The sequence below is a fragment of the Nanorana parkeri genome, unplaced genomic scaffold (assembly GCF_000935625.1).
Source record: "Nanorana parkeri isolate BGI_ZX_2015 unplaced genomic scaffold, ASM93562v1 scaffold250, whole genome shotgun sequence".
In the NCBI taxonomy this organism is placed as follows: Eukaryota; Metazoa; Chordata; class Amphibia; order Anura; family Dicroglossidae; genus Nanorana; species Nanorana parkeri.
Genome location: NW_017306518.1, coordinates 557917 through 573406, shown reverse-complemented (window position 1 = coordinate 573406; position 15490 = coordinate 557917). Strand labels below are relative to the sequence as shown.

Genomic DNA, 15490 nt, shown 5'->3' with positions numbered 1-15490 from the left:
TCAAGCAGCCATCCGTCCCAAGCGCTGGCCACGCCCCCCCGTGAACATGTTTAAATTGAGTAACCTTCTCTCATAGCTTTGGTCCTCAATCCCCTTAATTAGTTTAGTTGCCCTTCTCTGGACTCTTTCCAGATGAGGCCGAACCAGCGATCTGTGAAGTGGCACAATTATTGCTTTGTTTCTACAGTACATTCCTTTTTTAATACAAGACAGCACTCTGTTCAATTGCTTGCAGCAGCCTGGCATTGCAAGCTATTATTCAATCTGTGGTCTGCAATGACCCCTAGATCCTTTTCCATTTCTGACTTCTCTAGTGGAGTTCCCATTAATGTGTATTCCACTTGCCTATTTTTAACCCCAAAGTGCATTACTTTACATTTATCAAGATTAAGGTGTACGTTTAATACACTGTGAAAGAGTGTGATAAGCAGTGAGAAGGCTTTTCTCACCTTAGCAAAGTGGTGAAAATGGTGTTTAATAACCCGTGATAAGTCAGGTAGGAACTGAAATATCTCACCTCTTCTCATCCTGGTGATAAGTACACAGAAAGTAATGGGAATGTACCTGTTTAATGCAGGGAGAAAAGTAGAGAACAGCTTTATCACTGGATAAGTATTGTGAAAAGTACCCTTGATTTAGCTCCCTGTCAGACCTGGTGCTAAAGGCCTTTTTCTCGTGAAGCACTGAGCAAAGATAGAGGAACTTGTCATAAACCTAGTTCCTTTAGGAACCTTAAGGAACAGTTAAAATAAAGCACAGATGCCCCTTCTCTTAAGGATTTCTGACATTTTGGGACATTTCTGCCAGTAGCAATGGTTGGCTGCCCAGGTAGGCTGAATGCTGATTGAGAGGGAAAATGAGGGAAGTCTGTCTTAATGCCACCCTTCCCTCACGAGAGTGACAGTGGCAGTTTCAAATCCCCTCACTGTATCTGTGTAGTGTGAGGTAAAGTTCAGTAAGGTCATGTGACCTTAGGGCTTGTTGTTGAAGGCTCAGTCTCCCTCAGAGACTGAGCCTTCAAACTTGAAGGATGTCTTAAGCTTGAAGGATGTCTGGGGAACATGTTTTACAGGCAGATGCAGTGAACATTGCATTCCACACATAACAGTCTGTAAGGCCATTTCGCCACCCTGGTCCGCCGTTTATAATGCATTAATACCTGCTGCTAGTGTGTTTGCACACACACAGTGCTTATGCACCTATCTCACGACAGCAGGCTTTTTCCAGGGACGCCAAACATTCTAATTTCCAGCATGTGTCAGAGTGCCCACTTACATTTGCTTGGCTCCATCAGAGTGCCCCTTTAGAATGTTTAACCCCATCACTGCCTCGCATTGCGGCCGCCTCTGGTAGTTTTGTACTGGTACATGCTGAACAAATCGGAACATGTAAATCCTGCTTTTTAGCAATTTTCATCATTTTAACAGAGAAATAACTTTCTCTACTGATCACTGTGACGACTTATCTCAGCCTTTCACAGCTGTTTCTTGTGATAAGTTTTTTTTTGCAGGTTATTAAACAGCCTCTGTGCAGCGGAGTAAAACAAAGTGATCTGCTGAGTAAAGTTAACTCGTGATAAAGCTAGTTTTATCACGGTTTATTAAACATACACCTCCTCATCTGCCAAATAGATATCACAAGTTTAATATCATCAGCAAATACGGAAACTTTGCTATTCACTCCCTCCCCGATATCGTTAATAAACAGGTTGAATAGTATGGGGCCTAGCACAGAACCTTGGGGCAAACCACTCACGACCCTAGCCCAATCTGAAAATGAGCCATTTATCGATACTCTCTGGACACGTTCCAGTAGCCAGTTCTCTATTCATTTACTCACCATTTCATCTATGCCCATAGACCTCAGCTTGTGTAGTAAGCTTTTATGTGGTACTGTGTCAAATGCTTTTGGAAAATCTAGATATACTACATCCACCGGACTCCCTCCATCAAGATCTCTACTTACCTCTTAGTAGAATGTTAGTAGGTTGGTCGGTGAAAAGGTTGAGATTATTTTATCACAAGACATAGTTACATAGTTACATAGTATTTGGGGTTCAATAAAGACATACGTCCATCAAGTCCAATCCATATAGGTCCACGCATCATCTCATTCTTAGGGATACTTACTTGTGAGTAACTTCCCGTTTTCGTCCTTTATTGGCCCTATCTGCTCGTTTCTTACCTTTTTACTGTTAATATATTGGTAGAATTTTTTAGGGTTTTTTTTACTATCTGCGGCGATATGCTTTTCGCATTCTATTTTAGCTTCCCGGATTACTAGTTTGCATTTTCTGTTAATAAAGTATAGGATACTTCTTTTGAAATATAAAGTTATAGGACTGCTTTTCAGGTTTGTTTTTTGAGTCACAAAAAAGGCAGTCCTTTGAGTTTCCTAATGGATAGCTTTTTAGTATACCTTTTTTTTTACTAGTCATTGTTTGTGTCAGAATATAATTTACTTCAAAATACCGTTCAGGTTGGCTGCAGATATTTTTATATACAAAGTGAGAGTTATTTAAAAGGAAACATCAGACCTTTTCCATGATGGCTTGTTATTACCACCACCACCAAAACACCACTAAGCAGATCTTTTTATGTGGAAAATATAGGTAATATTTTAATGTGAAATTGTTAATTAATAAATAGTTTGCCAGATTTTGAATACCAGCATCACCTGATTCTAATTTTAGTTTTTAAGGTTTTTTTTTATATGCCCACTACCTTTTTTTATATGCCCACTTATATGCCCACTACTTCCTCCATATACTACTTTCATCCCATACATCTATATAAGTGTTAGGATCAGAGGTGACAGTTTCATTTTTTTATTTTTAGCACTACTAGATGAACACATTTTAGGTTCATTCCTCCAGTGAAACATGACATCCTGTGTGTATATCATGGTCCAATGGAAAGTGTAGCTACTGTAAATTTGAAATAGAATTTTATTTGTAAATCTGCATCATACAAGAAAATACACCCAATGTCTTGTTCTAGAGCAAGCTGGTACTGGTACTGTGTGAGATAAACAAAAGGCTTGCCAATACCTTCCAAAATATAGTAACAAATCTGAACTCTTTCTATTAAGAATATAATTTCATAAAACACTTACTGCAATGGCTATAATCACCCCACCGACTTCAAACATGGAATATGGTAAAAGAGTTCATTATTAATTTAACCATGTGAGCTGAACATGTGTTCACATATCTAATTTTGTGGTCAGTAGTTAAAAATGTCCTTACACATGACTGTATAATAGAGGTAAATGCAGCTTCACTGATCTAAGTGAAAAATTTACTCTTTTAGTGAACCAGTCCCATACTGATTTGTTGCAAATGTTAGTATTTATCATTCCTAAATTGTGAAGCTTAAAAGAAGAAAGAATTAAACCTTTGCTTTTGATCTCCTTTTTAGGTATTATTGGGTATGTGCTTATCATGGCTGATTTGTTATATTTTAACCTTGTGGAACGTTTTCCCAAGAGACCCAGTAAATTATGGCTTTGCTGCTCGGACTGATATTAATACTGATGCAATAATCAATTCACCTTGGTTTCATATTCCATATCCAGGTATGTTTGATTCAACAGTTAATAGAAAAAAAAAACGTAATTTATATTATACACAGAATATTTGCAAAATATTTTTTGATTTTATAATGCTTTGGGTAAATACGCAAATAAAATCTGTATTCTCCCTTTTGTAAGTTGGTGTTACATGCCTGTCATGTTCAAACTTATTAAGGTGAAAATGTAGAAAAAAACATTTGCAAATTGAGGCACCGTGATCCAAAAGTAATATATTGAACAGATTAGTTTTGTTTGAGGCCTTGTTCACACCAAGTGCGGAGCAGGTACAGAGCAGAGCAGTTGCAGACCGGATCAAAACTGCGTCCAATCTATTCCAATGGTATTTTTTGCTCCAGTTCACATCGCATCGTGCAGTTCCAGAGCAGGTAAAAAAACTGCAGCAGGCCCTATTTTATCTGCTCTGGATTTGCTCTGGAACGCATGCAAATGCATCAAAAACGCCTGGAATGCACTGAAAGCCCATTTTAAACTAAAAAAATATATATATTTTTTTAACCAAAACGGCCCGGAACGCGGCAAAAACGCGGCACAACCCACTGCACTGCGTGTGCAGAAACCTGAGCAGATCTGCTCTGCATTTGGTGTGAACAAGGCCTTATAGTGTGTATTACTTCAACCATGACACAGCTATTTCTAGAAGTATAATACACAAATACAGATGCTAAAGCAAAAACATGCAAATTACAGTCAGTATTCAACATCCAAATATGTTCTGTTTTCCACTTTGTGACCAACGTTTTCAATCTTACATACAGTGTATAGTCTGACTGTGCCAGTGTTGTTTTTAATGTTTACGTATTCCTTTAAAGGGTATCTTTTCTTTGTAACTAGAACACTCTTGTCTGTTTTTTTGTTATTCCCCCTTGTGGTAGCAACAGTGCTCCCCCCTACCCTCAGGCAGTATTAGGACCTGTAGTTTTAGTTTTTGATCTCAGGGCCACTGATAAAATTTGGTATTGAATTAGAGCCATACAGATATAGTGGTCCTCATGGAACCTGTTGCATCTGAAAAGTAGAGAACACCTGGCACGGAGTTACGGATTTTGGAGGTTATGGTATAAATTTGAACATCCTTGAGTACAACTAGACATGTGCGATTCGTTTAGTTCCGAATTGAAATTCGGACGAATTTTCGGAAATTCGGACATTCGGATGTATCCGAATTCCGAATTACAGACATAACGAATGCAAACGAATCCGAATTTCCATTACAGCCGTAACATCACGACTGGCTCCGCCCAGCTGGCAGAAGCATGCTGTTGGCCGGCCAACCGCTCGGCCAGCTTCGGCTTTCACCTCGGCTCAGTCGAGCTGAAGCATATGCGTTCGGCTCGGTTGAGCCGCCCAGCCGACTTTGGGAGCTGTACGGGCTATAGTGAATAGCCCGTACAGCACCCCTTCGGTTCTACAGAACCGAAGGTGTCCTGGTGCCGATGCTAGCCGAAGGATCAGCCGAGGCTACGGCTAGATCCTTCGGCTGCTTCGTGAATAGACCCCTAAGTGAATAAAGATATTTACCATATCTTTAAGGAACGAAAGTAAATGCTACAGATTATAATTACAATTTACAAACAGAAACAGTAAAACTTTGGAGTATTAGGTTTCAGATTGTAAGCCCTTACTTTTTCCTGGGCAGCTGCTTTTAAAATAAAACAGACTGACTGTTTAAGATTTGCTTCAGGGAAAAAAAATCAACATTCCAGTGACACATTATACATCTTTAATCCTTTCCTTGTATGGTTCTTGCTAATAGAGATCACAAGTATTCTCACTTAACTCAATATACTGATGTTAGCAATATGCACAGAAATCCTGTCCTACAGTAGCCATGGTCAAGTATTTGTCATAAAATAATGGGGAGTGAGGCATCTGTCTGTCATCCTTATTTGAACTTCCAAATACAACCACATACAGTAAAAACTCTGTCACCTTTCCATAGAAATAAAGCACATTGCTAAATGGGGATTTTCTAACATATAATTAGATAGATAACTGGAAATTGGATAGTCTTTACTGCACCTCTAAACATCCTTATTAATTCAAGCAATGCTCAGAGCAAAGTCAGAACAGATGACTTTTACTGAGTGGTGTATTTAAAACATTTTTAGCAGTGTTGTGCTTAATGTGCTGGGGTTAGCGCATGCCATCCTAAGAAATCCACAGTTGGAAGCATGTAGTGTTTTGGGTCCAGTATTCCCCTTAAGGGAGAATGGAGCTGTGTCTTCCCCAAGTTGATCTAGCTAGTACACCTGGAAAATCTGTTGAGAGCATTCCCTCGTGTAGGTATAAATTTGGACTGCCAGCACCATGGAAATGATGCTAATCCAGAAAAGGGTAGGGGACTGATGTGACAGGGGGATCCTAGTGAGAAGGGGGAACCCTATGTTTATTTAATGTTTTTGTGTGAGGTCCCCCCTTAAAATTCATACCAGCCCTATCTTGGCTTAGGTTCTGATATGGATATGGGGGGGAGGGGGGCGGGGGGGCAACACATTTGTTTTTTTTACATTTTTACTGCAAGGTGCAAAATATTACATTTTTGTTTTTAGGTTTATATACTCTAAGAGTGTCTTGGAAGTGCTCTGATTTTTCGCAACATGGTTGAGTTACTAAAAGTGTACATATTATTTACATAGCATAGTATTGTTTATTTAGCTTTGCGAGCAAAGTGAAGCTAAATGAAGCTAGATGAATATTGCGGGTTGGGTTTAGGAGAACCATGCGCAAGACCAAAATCGTGTGTTTATAATTCCCCTGGATATGATTGGGTATTTAAACAACAAATTAGCAATTTTTTTACTTTATTCACTGAACATTGCTGCTGTTAATGCAAACGTTCTGTTTAAAGTGAATATTCTTTGGTTAATGACTTTACACTCCATACTAAATAAATAAATTATGAATACTCATAATGTTGCTGGCTTCAGCTGTAGTGGTTTCATAAAACCCAGAAGTTGTATTTTCTGGGGATATAATAATGTGGGTCTCATTTGTGATTTTTGGCTAGCCAGTTGCTTGGATTGCTTTTTAATGCTAAGGGGTCTATTCACGAAGCTGCCGAAGGATCTAGCCGTAGCTTCGGCCGATCCTTCGGCTAGCTTCGGCCCCAGGACCACTTCGGTTCAGTAGAACCGAAGGGGTGCTGTATGGGCTATTCACTATAGCCCATACAGCTCCCGAACGTGGCCGAGCGGCTCAGTCGAGCCGAACGCATATGCATCGGCTCAGCTGAGCCGCGCTGAAAGCCGAAGCTGGCCGAGAGGCCGGCCATTGGCTGGGTGACAGCCTGCTTCTGACAGCTGGGCGGAGCCAGCCGTGATCTTACGGCTGGCTCCGGCCACTTGCAGAGAGATCAGTGTCCCTGGTTACCTGCTAACCAGGTACACTGATCTCCAAACAGCTAACTCTGACCTGGCGCTTCGTGAGTCTCTTGCTCCCGGCCGCCAGGGAGAGAAACACTGCTGTTTCTTTTTTTTCTTTATTCTGACACGGAGCGCCGGCCAATAGAAAACTGTTGGGTGGAGCTATCTGTCCCTCCTCTGAGGGACCGAGCAGAACAGCCAGGCCAAATTCCGCTCAGCGGCATTCGGCTATTCACTCACTGCTGTTCAGCATCTATAAGAATAGGCCGAACAGCAGTGAGTAGCCTGCCGGAGGTTCGGCTCAGCCGATCCAGATGTTGGATCGGCTGAGCTGAACTCCTTCTGCACTTAGGGTCAGCCGAACATGCTGAGCATGTTCGGCCGACCCGAAGCCATGCAAAGCAAGCCGATGTACGGCTGATTACAGCCGATATATGTCTGAAATCAGCCGTACGAGCCTCAAGTGAATAGCCGAGCAGTGTTCGGCTCACTTCACTTGAGGTCGGTTGTTCACTCGGCTGCCCTCGGCAGCTTAGTGAATAGACCCTTAAGTGTTTTACATTTTTAAATATGTGATATTTACTCAATAAACAACTGGTTATAGACTCAATTCACTAAGCTATAACATTTTTTATTTGGTTTAATTATTGATATTTTCAGTCATGTGACTTGTATTTATAGCTCTCAGTAAGACCATGCCTAACAGCAGAGTTAGGCCTGTTCACCACATTTGCGGGAAGCAGCGGCTACTGCGCATGCGCAAGCGGCAGCTACTGCGCAATGCGCAAACAGCAGCTACTGCGCATGCGCAAACGGTAGCTACTGCGCATGCGCAAACGGCACATGGCGCACAGGAAGTGACTTGCTCTGTCTGGGAATGATCCTATTTAAGCTGGCCCAACTCCCAGGATCTTTGCTGAGTGGTCTTTCAGCTTGAGTGTATGTTTCTGTATCTTGCCTGTTGCCATATCATCATCGACCGGATTCCTTGACCTTGCCTGATTGCCGCCTGCCTCCGACTTCTGCTTGTCCCTGGATTCTCCTTTGCCTGCTCCTTTCGTACCTTGCCGCCCGATTGTTGCTGACCCTGGCTTGCCTGACTCCGCTCTGCTCCAGCCGCATCAGCACCTGCTTCCTGCCTCACTGAAGACGGGCCTCAAGGACCTGCCCAGGCCCAGTGTCCTGCATCGTCCGGCACCGGTGCTGCCCGTAGTTTCCCCACCTCCTGTCTCCACATTCAGGGGTGTGGAACTCGTGCTGCAAAGGAGGCCTCCTCACAACTCGGCTCCCCACCAGGTACGTGATACTCTCATTGGTGACCATTGCAGCTTAAAACTGTTACTATGCCAGTGCTGCTCATTAACACTAATCTTATTGCCACCCTTCCCATAATCTGACCCCTACCTGACTAAACTTTTAATTTGTCCTTACTTAGCCCACCTTTCTTTTCCATATTCTCTCCTCTGGTTACCCTTCCATCCCTCCTTTTACTTTCTATTTTTATCAATATCTATTCATCTATTACTATAACATCAATCTCCAGCCAAAAGTAAAATAACTGACATAAGTATATGTTTGTGACTTTTATAAAAAGTTTAAGTGGGATTATATTTGACAATCTTACATATTTAATGTCTGGTAAATGTATTATAATTTGATTTTCTTGATGAATGTAATAGGCAGACAGTCTGTAGATACAGGCAGTATGCCTGCTGAAGGGTGTGGTGACTGTAAAGCTTTCTTTATCATATTTTCCATACTGTAAATAAATTTCCTCATGGCATATTATTAGAGAAAACACATTAGAACAACAGGGCACATTAGGTAAGGGTGTGAAGTAATTTAAAGACAAGGAAATCCTAAGTCAGAACAATGGCAGGAAGATCCGTATGTTTTAAGTATTATGTTGCAAATTAAAAATAATATTTAAAGTGGTCTTTGCACCATAACAACTGCGAGAAATTTCCTTTTTCTGTTTCTTGCAGTGTTGCTTGTCATTGTTGGGTAATGGTTTATGAAATTTTGACATGAAAAAAACCCAAAAAAAAACGGCTGCAGGTATATTGTACAGGCACCAGCACCTAGAGTTGTCTGCACATACATTCAGCAGCCTCCCAGAGCTGATATCACGTCCAGGTAGTGCTGAAGCTGTTTGGCCCAAGAACAGGTACAGGTTTATTGAAACGAGCTTCTGTAATCCGCACAGCCATTTAAATGCTATTGCGCCTTTAGAAACCACAAAAAACACCCTAATTTTTCTTTCTCTGCTGATTTCAGTACATTTTCCCCCAAACTTCACCAAAGTCTACCAATTTGTACTGAAATCTCATGGAAATGAAAACAAAATATTGCATCCTTACTAGAGAAGCAAGTGGTGTCAGGTTTTATATTTTTTGTATGGCTCTGAGCTGATGACAAGTCATCTCAGAGACCATGTGGATTCCAAAGACAAAAAAAAGGCTTGGTGTTGTCTAAAAATAAACACTGCTAAGTTATTATTTATAGATATAATAATAATAATAATAATAATTATTATTATTATTATTATAATGGATAAGAAAAAACAGAAAAAAAATACTTTTTAGGCACTACTATGACCACTTCAATTTATATATAAAAATATAGATTTTATTGTGTACATTATTAAAAATATATAACAAGGTTAAAATCATCAACACTTATAGTCCTATTTACAAAACTGTGAAACTGTATGCCTGTCATGAACCTGCACCTCCTCAACTGGTATACAATAAATAGTTAACCAAGTAATTTCTACGCGATATCATTAACATATAACAATGATAATTATAGATATTTCATAGGGAGGTGTTCAACTCTTGCTCTATGCGTTTTGCGGTACTACCTCTTCTTCAGGATATTATGGGCATACAGTTGTGACACACATTTCTCTTACATCATGGCTCAGAGATAAATAGAAAACAAAATTAATTCATCACACAGGTGGAAGGAGCGATGCAACAGATCAACCAGGCAGGCGTCCAGGCACACACAACTAGAATCATCCCCAATCCAGGACGTATGTTGTAAAGGAGCTTGTACCAATGGTATAGGAGTACAGATGTAAATATCAGTTGGGCCTCCACAAATATGGCTGTGACCATTAGTTTTAGAGAACGCCAGAATGGTTTGTAAAGTAGTCGCCTACCCTGAGATTTAGATCATCTGCATCTTTCATTCACCATAAATGTATGTCCGTCCAGTTTTTAGTATGACTAAGGGGTCTATTCACGAAGCAGCCGAAGAATCTAGCCGTAGCTTCGGCCGACTTCAGATTCCTATTGGCTATTTCAATTTTCAATAGCCAATAGCAAACTAGCATTGCACCCGCCCTCTGCTGCAGTTCTCCATCAGGCCCACCACTACTGATTGACAGCAGCAGAAGGTTGGTGCAATAGCTAGTTTTTTATTCTTTTTTTTTTTGACGGCAGCAGAACCGCCGGCCAATAGAAAACAGTTGCAGAGCTAGCTGTCACTGCTAGCTCTGCACAATCATTTTCTATTTATTTTTTTCTACTTTTTAAACTATTTTTATGTTCTGCTCGGTCCGACAGAGGGGCCGAGCAGAACAGCTGAGCTGAATGCCGCTCAGCGGCATTCGGCTATTCACTCACTGCTGTTCGGCATCTATAAGAATAGACTGAACAGCAGGGAGTAGCCTGCCGCAGGTTCGACTTAGCCAACCCAGATGTTGGATCAGCTGAGTCGAACTCCTTCTGCACTTTGGGTCGGTTGAACATGCTGAGCATGTTCGGCCGACCCGAAGCCACCCGATGTACGGCTGATTTCAGCCGATATACGGCTGAAATCAGCCGTACCAGTCTGAAGTGAATAGCCGAACAGCGTTTGGCTCACTTCGCTTTAGGATGGTCATTCACTCGGCTGCCTATGGCAGCTTAGTGAATAGACCCCTAGGTGACTTTTAGTATGACTATCACTTTTAAATAATTTTTTAACCTTTTTTTTCTACTATTTTCACTATTTTCTATTTTGCTTGGTACCACAGAGGTACTGTGCAGAATAGCCGAGCTGAATGCTGCTCAGCGGCATTCGGCTATTCACTCACTGCGTGGATAGGGGCGAACGGCAGCGAGTGAGCTGCCGGAGCTTCGGCTCAGCTGATCTAGATGTTGGATCGGCTGAGTCAAAATCCTCCCCTTTTTTCACTGATTTTCTATTTTGCTTGGTATCAAGGCGGTACCGAGCAGAATAGCCGAGCAGAATGCCGCTGAAATCAGCCGTAGAAGCCTGAAGTGAATAGCCGAACGTTGTTCGGCTCACTTAACTTCGGGTGGGTTATTCACTCGGCTGCCTTTGGCAGCTTTGTGAATAACCCTCTTAATCTCACTTCCTGTCCTTGAGACAACAGGAAGTGAGAGAAAATCCACTGTACCCCTAGGAAGATAAATTCACTCCTGTAAGAGTTATCATGGGAAAAGGGTGTCTCCACTGAAGCCTTATCACCAATACTTGTTTCAAAGACAAACCCAAAATGTTCAAAATCCAATTGTCACAGGGACAGAAAGTGAGGTGAAATCTTCTGAACAGGAGCACACACAGCAAAACAAACTTTACAGGGCGTTAACCCTTCCTTATGCTATCCAAAACTAAAAAGATTTTTTTGCACTGGAGTTATACTTAAAAAATGTATCCGTTCCAACTTACATACAAATTCAACTTAAGAACAAACCTACAGACCCTATCTTGTTCGTAACCCGGGGACTGCCTGTACAGTATATCCAGTTTCACTAGCAAAATATTTCTATTTTAACAAGCACAGGATTCATGTTCCGTAATACAGAAATGTTAAGTTGTAAATTTTTCCACTATGTCGAACCACCATAGTGAAAGTTTCTCTTACAATATTTCTGCAGAGATAAAATTTCAGAAATAATAGGAAGGAATTTTTAAAAAGTGAGATTTCTCCAGATCCTTATAAGAAGGATGGCAGGCATCCTTGAAAAGCAAGAGGCTATTCTTTACAAGAGGCCAATTAAATGTTTTCAAGCAGAGAATTGATAAGTCAGAAAGATAATTAAATCACAGTTATGTTTAGAGGGAAATGTAGAACTTTTTTTTTTTAAATGAGGTCCTGGTGGGAGGTTGCTAGTCTTTAAATGTCCTTGAAATAAGCAAATGTGTCTGGATTTGGTTCACAAAGCATTTGTCAAACCCATTTTTAAGTCTGAAAATTGAACCCCATTAAAGTTTGGGGGTTAAATCTATCACTTTGGCCTATTTCAAGGCTAATAGGCAAAGGATTGTCAAAAAGCTTAGAAATCTGAACACTGCCATGCGGGACATGTACACATGCAAAACAAATTTGAAGGTGGCATGGGAAAAACACTGATTTTAGTGACATACTTGGAAGATGCCTTTAAAAGAGAACTATGAGGTAAGTGTTTTCCCCATAGTTCTCTTAAGGGTCATGGGAGGACATATACTAGCCTCTTCCTGTGACCCAAAGCTCAGTATATCGCGAGCTACAGCTTGCGGTATACTGAGTCAGCCGCAGCCGGGATGGATCCTGACAATGCTGTTGAGATCCGCCCAGCTACGTGAACGACAGCAGGCTTTGCGTATCTACAGGCAGAGCCAGCTCTACTCTCCGCCGTCCATTCCTCCAGTCGGCACTGGAGGATTGGAGCATGGAGGGGGGGGGATCCCAGCAGAGAGCCGTGACTGACCACTCTCTGCAGGGAGATGATCATGAAGTGAGCGAGCAACGTTATGTGTTCGCTCACTTCACAATCTATTGAGCCGACGTGTGACAGTTTAATTGTCACTTGACTGCTCAAACTATGAGGGTAAGTGATTTTCACTCACCTCATAGTTCTCCTTTAAGCTGTATGTGTTTTTACAAAACAATATGATTCTCACGGACAGTATCAGTGACATCACATTCTGTCATCACATATTTTGTATGTATAAATGTTTTTTTTTAAACTTTTACATTATTGCTTGGTTTAAATACAGCAACAATACCCCCAGCTGATTTATTACAACTTAATATTTGGATATTTTTGTCTTCTACAATTATTTTTTTTTACCCAGCCTGAACTGACCAGTGGAATTGGCTGTTAGCAGCTGGAAAGAGGTAAAAAAGGAAGGCTTCTAAACCAATCAACTACCTCCTCCATGTGCTTTGGCTGTATAGCATGACCGCTATCTGACAAGAAATGCAGACTTGCTCTGTCTCATAATGGTGTAGCCCAAGGCTTAACATTTCAAGTCTAGAACTACTAGCCAGGCAAAAACCTTACTCTCCACCAGTTGTCCCACCAAACCTTGCCCAGGTCCGCCTCCAACCCCACCCCCAGCCCCTCCCCCAACCCTGCCCCCAACCCCACCCCCAACCACGCCCCCTTAAAGCTTATGAAATTACATTAAATTACAAAATATAAAAAACAGCAATCATAACATAGCTTTCGCTTTATATTATGTTAACAGGGTGCAGATAAGATACCACAGTCAAAACTGGGGGGGCACTGATAATTTTCACCACTACCATATGAGGATATGTGTATGGGCAGGTGTATGGGCAGCGTGCAACCGCTTCTACTGTGAGGACGTACGACTTTTGTCTTCCAAGCACGCTGGAAAACCTGCCGAAAATCGTACGATTTTTGGCGGGTTGGTAGCGTGCTTGGAAAACGAATGCCGCACGGGCCGGTGTGCACACTCAGCACTGCAATCATCGGAAGCCCTCCCCGCTGAGTGTGTACGATCTGCCTGTCCAAGATGGGCAGATCGTACGAGATTTTAATGACCTTACAACCATCGCACAACAAAAGTTGTGCAATGGTTGTAAGGTGTATGGCCAGCTTAAAGCACAATAATACACTGCTCAACAACGTTACACCTCCCCCCCCACATAAAATATTACACTCCCCCTTATTAACCCCCCCACATAAAATAATACGCTCCCCCTTATTAACCCCCCCTACATAAAATAATATACTCCCCCTTATTAACCCCCGCGCCACATAAAATAATTCACTCACCCCTTATTAACAATAATGGGTGCTGGGATGCTGGCTTCCTGGCCAATCAGCATCGAGGCGGCCAAACCGCATGAAGCCAGCTTCCCGGGAACTCAAGAAGCTGGGCGGTGGGTAATGACAGGCTACCAGAAGTACCAGTGTTCGTACTCAGCATCAGCGAGTACCGAAATAAATATCAGTACTCACATGTGATACAGAAAAAACGCTATCGGTGCATACCTAGCAGAAAGACTGGTCTAGTATACGCCCCATCCTGTAGTTTATTGCAGGCAGCCTGTAGTAGGTGGGGCCTGCTGGGCCGCTGCCACAGGTCAGCACTGGTACGGTACTCAGGGTTGCGGCTTGGTCAATTACATTGCAGCCAAGAGGTGCAATTGGGGTGCCAATTAATTGCCCACCCTAAATTAGTTTTACATCCCTTGTGAAAGTTAAAAGCTGACAGGTAGCTGCAGAAAAAGCAACGGCAGTTCTATGAGTACTGCAGAGCACCATGACAGCCACAGTCTAGCAACTTCACAATAAAGCAAATAAAAGACATTTCATGCCTTACCTGGTTATCCATATCTTTAACTATCAGAAGTACTGGGCTGTCCAAAGAAACAAGGTTCCCCCCTTATTAACCCCTGCCCCACATTAAATAATACACTCACCCCTTATTAACCCCCCCCCACACAAAGAATAATACCTCCCACCCTTATTAACCCCCCACACAAAATTATACTACACTCAACCCCTTCCCCGAGCCTCCTCACCTGTTCACGTCTTTGCAGGGAGGAGGCTGTGAGCAGGATCGATCCCTGGTTTATCTGTGAGTGATTACAGAGGTCTGCAGCAGCCCTCACTATCACACCCAGATAGCCAGGCATCTATGCTGCTCACAGACATTCTTTCCTTCGCCGGAGCTCAGAACTGTCAGAGCTCCGGCTGAAGGAAGCCGGAACTGACAGGAGCTGCTCTGCTCTCAAATTTCCACTCGCCCTCACCTTATTTTTACTCGCAGGCTAGTGGAAATTTTAATCCCTGGTGTAGCCTGTCCAGTGCTTTGTCCTACAAGACCTACTGCCTCCATGTGTGGAACCTCTGCCTCTCCCTTTAGGTCTGCATGACATTGTGAATACAGGGGCTTGCCTAACTTTAATATCAGCTATGACAATACTGGAAATTATGATGTAGTGATTTGATGTAGACATGTGCGATTCGCTTCGTTCCGAATCGAAATTCGGACGAATTTTCGGAAATTTGGATGTATCCGAATTCCGAATTACAGACATAACGAATGCAAACGAATCCGAATTACCATTTCCGAAATTCGGTAGCGTTAGTACGAACGTTCGTTTCGTTTTCTGTTCTTATTCGTTTCTTATTCCTTTCGTTCGTTGGAGCAAAGTGGCATTAGAGAAGGAGAAAAATATTTTTTCCCCCTCAAATGTCACTTTTGCTGCAAACGAACGAACGAAACGAATAAGAAACGAATAAGAACAGAAAACGAAACGAACGTTCGTACTAACGCTA

The 15490-nt window shown here is 42.0% G+C and overlaps 1 protein-coding gene across 1 annotated transcript in view; it reads left to right on the top strand.

Moving 5' to 3' along the window:
- The window catches only part of LOC108787236 (solute carrier family 23 member 1-like), a 141981-nt gene that overhangs the window by 64694 nt on the left and 61797 nt on the right, over positions 1–15490 (top strand). The window contains exon 7 of the mRNA XM_018556733.1: positions 3420–3576. Within this exon, the coding sequence (XP_018412235.1) occupies positions 3420–3576 (157 nt within the window). The remainder of the gene's footprint in view (positions 1–3419; positions 3577–15490) is intronic.